A 6,235-nucleotide genomic window follows, 5' to 3' on the forward strand; every position below is an offset into this window, starting at 1 on the left:
CAATTTTTGCCTAATTGCTAAAAAAAAAATTCTTAATTAGAAAAATATTACAGACACTAATTCTTGAGCTTCAGACACGTATTTTATGTTACAAAAAGCACAGAGGAGTTTTTGTTATGTTCTCTTAGCAGCATGTACCACGAGAGGTACATTGGGGAACATCTCCCGGCTTCTATCATGACTGTATAAATATGACTACCCAACGTTTCCTAGTTGCACAATAGCTACACAATAAATATTGGATTGACTAAACAGAACATCAAAAAGATGGCAAAAAACGTAGGATTTTTGCAGTTCAACAAGAGTAAAATGGAAAATTGTACCACATTAACAAAAGAGATGACTTGTTAAAAAGTGGTTTGGAAATAGCAAGCTCAGAGAAAAGTCTCTTAGCTGTGATCTCGAGGGCAACCTTGCCATTTACAAAAACTAAAAAACTTTTTTTTCGGCAAGCAAAAAGAGATGTTGCACTCTATCCTCGCAGTCTTCTGAATCAGCAGCTCAGCTCCTCCACAGCAGGGGAGCAAGAACCAGCGCTAATTACCGGCTGGAGGAATAAATAACGCAGAGGAAGTGATGTGCCGCCAGCAGATGAAGGCAACGTGCGGTGTCCCAGCTTACACAGACATTTATTTCATCTGCTTTAAAGTCTTCTGTCCTGAGACAACGCTCACTGCTATTGTTTTTCCCCAACACTTCACAGCCCCCAAGGCTGTCATGACAGCAACAAAAATATTAATAAAACGGTATAGCAGTCACATTCTGCAGTTTGTGGTACCGCTGACAGGACTGCTAGCCTAAATGAGAGAAAACCGTCAGTATCCCAGTTTAGAAAGTTCTTCCCCACCAGGATACATTTTTTGCTTTGGGTGGCAGTAAAAAGCCAAGCTGTATCTTTCAACATCTGTTCCGCCGATACAATTTGATATTGCTGGGACAGAGACAAAACCTCTGAAGTCAGTTACCAGCCCGTTCATTTAAAAGAATCTTTACATACATTTTAAGCAATTCTTAACATCTACAAATACTTAGCTCAAAGTGCTAACTTACTCCTACACCAGAAGGAGCAGGGAGATGCATATAAATATTAACACAATCACCTCAGCAGATTTCAAGATGTAATTCTGTCAATAAGAATTAAACCCATAAAGTCATACTTGCATAGCTAGCTCCCTATGGATGTTGTTTAATAGATTTAAGATTTTTATAAATTAGTATTTCCCTGCTTCAGGTTAACATGAACTAATTTACATTACTCAATAGGATATTCTAGGAACTCTTCAGCATGAGTTTCAAGATTTCCTCCCAAAATAAACCCGGCAGCTTGCAAGACTCCTTCTGCCCACTGCCTGCAGTCACTGCACGCCAAGAAAATCCCAGGCATAAATCAAACAATCATTTAAAACTGGCCCACCTTCAAGACAGAAGCAGGTGATAATGTAATGATTTAGGCATTGCTGCATTTAGTTTAAATTCCTGATCCTGCAACTGCTCTGCCTGGGCAGAATCTTACATGACATCTCACACGACTCTGTAAAACTCGCCCATCAGACAGAGGTGCTATCTGATCGGGACGTTAAATGAATGGCTTTATGGTAACATCCAAAGCATAAGACCAATTAGAAGTATGTAGCAACTTATGCTGGTTTCTTCAAGGAAAATGTCTGGATTGTTTTCTTTTATACCAGCGTAGCACATCTACGTTACGAGTGTGCACTGGCATATGCACGTGTAAGAAAAATAAAAAAGCCAGCAGAAATTTCAATCTACAAATCTGACAGCCAATATGAAAAAGCTCTGACGTGAAGCTTAACATGAACATACAGGTTTACAGGACGGTTAAAGAAACATTTCAGGTAGAACTAATTATTGATTTCTCATGCCTGAATCTGCCTGCACGAGTTTAAAAGTCCAAGAGAGTCAAACTTCTCTGACATTTTCATTTGAATGATTAATTATCAAATAAAAAAAATAACCCCCAAAGTTATGCTAGCCTCTTCTCCTCCTGTAGGGAAGCTGGTTAATAAGTTAACAATGCGAACAGTCATCCCAATCATGCATCCACGCGAGTAACGCCTACCTAAATGACTGGGGCAACCCAGCACTTAGGAGCACTTCTGGCCACATCCTGCAGATGAAAGCCCGGCGTTGGACACAGCAGCTCCCTCGCCCTCACGTGCTCAGCTCTCAGGGCACAGATGCAATTTTAACCCAGGTGCCCAGGCTCCTTACACGATACAGAAGCAGGATGGATATTTCAGCATGAAATGGCTGAGGAAATGGGTAGCACGCCAAGCCCAGCATTATCTCAAGTCAATGCAATCAGCACGGGGCTGTCAGCACAGAGCCATTAAGAAAGCTGTCCAGAGGAAGGACTCCTAAATTCTACTCCCAGACTGCCTAACCCAGAAATGCAGAAAGCTTTTTGTTTCTGAGGATTCCCAGCCCAGAAACCTTTGGGGTGGGTGAGCCTATACTATCTTTACCTAGCAGCGCTGTTACTTGTTGTCAGTTTAATAATATAGCTGCTGATAGTGCCCTTTTTATAAGGCAGGATGGTAGCCCTAAAGGGAAAATACCACGGTTTAGTTCCTTCACTGGTGGGGCAATCTGTATCCATATCTCCATCTCCTAGGACAGTACACAAGCTGCAAGTCACGAGTGCTCTCTTCCAGACAGCATCTGTTCACCTCTCCTATTTCATCCGGTTTAAAAAAAGGCACTAGATTTAAAAACAAACAAACAAAAACATAATGAAGCGGGGCTCTAAAGTTTACTCATCAGGCATACGGGCAGAAAAGGGCAGGAAATGATAGGCTTTGGATGCTTGCTGTAAGGAACATCTAACATTAAACGAGCACGAAGTTCTGAAACCAAAGGCCAGAACCTGCACGTCTCCATTCTTGGAGGGCAACGTTTTCTTATCCATCCTCTTTCTGGCTCAGTGAATCATGCGTTCTTTTTCTGGATAGTAACACGGCCTCAACCAGGAGAACTGAAGATAACACACAGCTTGACGACTGGGATATTTGCCTGGGAAGTGGAAGATGTAGGTTGATCGCTCCAGGCAAAAAAGGAAGCTGAAGTAGGGTCTACCACATTCTGAACAAGCGCTTTAACTAATAGTTTTTAAAAAGCAGCAGCACCTCCTCTTGCAAGAGCCTCCTAAAGCTGTTGCTGTATTTTGTAGGAGACTGACTCTGCAGCTCACATCGGATACGATCAGAGAATTCCCACCTGACCAAAACCCCAGGACCTACGGTTAAATAATATTCAGCAAGCTGACAATCATGAGCTAGGCATCCTGCTAATCATCCCTCCTGCAGGTAGGGGGAAAAAAAAAAGTAAATTAGACATCCCAGGAACTTCAAAGCTGTTAACTATACTGTCTAGTGCCCAGGCACCTTCAGAGCTTAGTGATAAGAGACAGAGGGTTTGGTGGACTGTAATTTTGATCACAAGCACACAAAACAGGTCTATTTCAGTATTTCTACAAACTGACTTATTGACAAAAGTTGTAGGGGGAAGGATGAGAAAAACAGCAGGGTAGGGATCAGAATCAGAGGTATAACCTCATGTTAAAATCGCATCGATCGCTTTCGTGTCTCCCCAACTGCGTCACAGAGAGACAATTAACATTAAAGCACAGAGACTTCTGCAGTGTGGGCATTACATTGAAAACAAACGGAAATTAATTGACAAATGCTCTAAGCAAGCTATTTACCCAAAGTTCATCCTGTTATGTTACGGGCATTTGCACAATTCATATGGCTACAAAGTTATCAGCTATAATAAATGCACACGTATAACATCGATCAGTTTGCCTATTTATCAAATCATTACAGTTTTTCCCCGATAAGTTGCTGTTAATTTGATCTGCGTTGGATGTGCAGCATCCGTTCTCTGTGCAGAATCCCCCAGACATCCCCAAGCACGTGTTTGCTCTGGCACACTGTTTCAATAAACCTACTGGAAAACACCCAGAGATAACAGACAATAGCAAAGTTGGAAAACTATCTCCGCTGATTATTAATTCACCTGTAAGGTTTATCAGTTATCTACGCAGTGTCGGCACACACGAGATACGACACTTTCAACGTTAATGTGTTGTTGAAGCCCGAGGTTTCAATGTTTGCTCTGTAAGCGTGGGGAATGTTTTATTGCCCTTCCAGGCCAGCTTTAGATGGACTAGACTGATTGTCAATATATGGTGTAAGGGACTTGGCATTTCTGCGAGTGATAAAAACCTAACTGAGCAGCTATCCATGCATAGTGCTCCCTCGGTTTTGCATATGATACTCAGTTACGTTGCTGATTTAATAGCGGAGAGGTTTTGGCTGAACGAACACGTGCAGAGGGCGTCTGCAGAGCACCTCTCTGGGCGCCTGACATTTCTTAGCAATGAGCTGCTGGGAGGGATCTCAGCGTGTCCCCCCTCCAGCACGGGGATTTTCACACTCTGAATTTACAGACCGCATTCACCGTCAACCTACCGTACCCTACCACACGAAGGAGAAGTAAAGCCTGGCAGGTAACATGCAGAGAATCTACGAGGGGGCGAGGAAGGGTGCAGAGAGCGGGGAAAGCCCTGGAGGTCCTGAGGGCAGAGGGCTGGGGGTGAAAGGGAGGGTGAGGAGGGGGGTAAAAGGCTGGGTAAAGGGGTAAGGGGGATAGTGAGGGGCTGAGGGGGTAACTAGGGGGGGCAACTAGGCGGGCAACTAGGCAGTTGACTAGGCAGTTGAGGGGGTAACAAGGGGGGCAACTAAGCAGTTACCTAGGCAGTTGAGGGGGATAACTAGGGGGGTAACTAAGTGTCTGAGGGGGTAACTAGAGGCAGTAACTAAGTGCTTGAGGGGGTAACTAGGGGGGTACGGGGGGGGGCTAGAGAGTGATTAAGGGAATAAAGGGGGAAAGTAAGGCGCTGAAGGGGTAACTAAGGGGGTAAGGAGGTGGCTAGGGGGTGATTAAGGGGATCAGTAAGGGGCCAAGGGGATAACTAAGGAGGTTAGTAAGGGGTTGAGGGGGTAACTAGGCAGTTGAAAGAGTAACTAAGGGGATAAGGAGATGGGTAGGGGGTGATTAAGGGAATAAAGAGGAAGCTGAGGGGGTCAGTAAGGGGCTGAAGGGGTAACTAAGGGCGGTTAATAAGGGGTTGAGGGGGTAACTAGGGGGGTAACTGGACAGTTGAGGGAGTAATTAAGGGGGTAAGGAGATGGGTACAGGGCGATTAAGGGGATAAGGGGGCGGGTGAGGGGGTCAGCAAGGGGCTGAGGGATAAGCACAGGGGTAACCGAGGCGCTACGGGGCAGGGCCCGCTGCGTGGGGGCCGCTCCTCACCTGCCTACACCTGGGGTAGGGGGCCCTCGCGGCGCCCCAATGGTGGCGCCGACCCTTCATCTTGCCGCCAGCCGCAGCGACTCCTCCTTCTCCTCCTCCTTCTCCTCCTCCTCCTTCTCCAAGCGCTCCGGATCCGGCCTCGGCGCTGCCGCCCGGCGGCACAGCCGCCCGGCCGCCGCCGCCCGCGCCGCAACTGCCGCACCCGCCGCCGGCCGAGCCCTCTGCGGCCGTTGCGCCGCCGGCCGTTGCGCCGCCCGAGGCCATTCCGCCGCGCGCCGCGCTCCGCTCTGTGCCGTCACACGCCCCCCGCCACGCGCCGCGCCGCGCGGCCTGCCCTGCCCCTCCCCCTACCCCCCCTCACGCGCGCGCGCCCCCTCCCCTCACGGGAGCGCGCGCTCCCCCCTCCTTTCTCCCCCTCCCCCCCCTCTCCTCTCTCCCTCTCCCGCTCCTCGCCCCGCCGCCCCCCTCCTCCTCCTCCTCCTCCTCCTCCCGGTCCCGGTCCCGGTCCCGGTCCCGGTCCCGGTCCCGTCCCGTCCCTCGCCCTCCCCGCTCCGCCGCTCGCCTCACGCGGCCAATTGGGGCAGGCGATGGCGGCTCGCGTCAGCGCGGCGCGCGCCGTGCGTCACCCGCCCGCGACGGCCCCGGCCCCGGCCCCGGCCTCGCGAGAGGGGAGGGAGGGGGGGGAGGGGGGAGGAGGAGGCGGGGCCGCGCGGGAAAGCGCGGAGTGAGGGGACGGGGGGGGGAGGGGAGGGGAGCGGGGCTGCCTCAGGGATGGCGGCCTCGGGGAGCGGCCGCCATAATAAAAGCCGGCCCGGACAGCACAAGAACGGGGCTAAAAGACAGCCACGGAGCCTCCCCGCCCCGTGGTGCCGAACGCTGGGGTGCAGCAGCACCGCGC

The 6,235-nt window shown here is 49.6% G+C and overlaps 1 protein-coding gene across 8 annotated transcripts in view; it reads right to left on the reverse strand.

Moving 5' to 3' along the window:
* Positions 1–5,640, reverse strand: part of NUP153 (nucleoporin 153) — a 41,928-nt gene extending 36,288 nt beyond the window's left edge. For 6 of the 8 annotated variants that reach the window (XM_082752890.1, XM_082752895.1, XM_082752894.1 and 3 more), the window contains exon 1: positions 5,338–5,639. In XM_082752890.1, the coding sequence (XP_082609016.1) occupies positions 5,338–5,601 (264 nt within the window). In that variant the 5' untranslated portion in view covers positions 5,602–5,639. Of the gene's footprint in view, positions 1–5,337 lie in introns of all 8 variants that reach the window. The other 2 variants (XM_082752892.1, XM_082752896.1) reach the window with 1 other exon arrangement.
* Positions 5,641–6,235: the final 595 nt, after the last annotated feature.

This window comes from Aythya marila (assembly GCF_965140915.1).
Source record: "Aythya marila genome assembly, chromosome: 2".
Lineage (NCBI taxonomy): Eukaryota > Metazoa > Chordata > Aves > Anseriformes > Anatidae > Aythya > Aythya marila.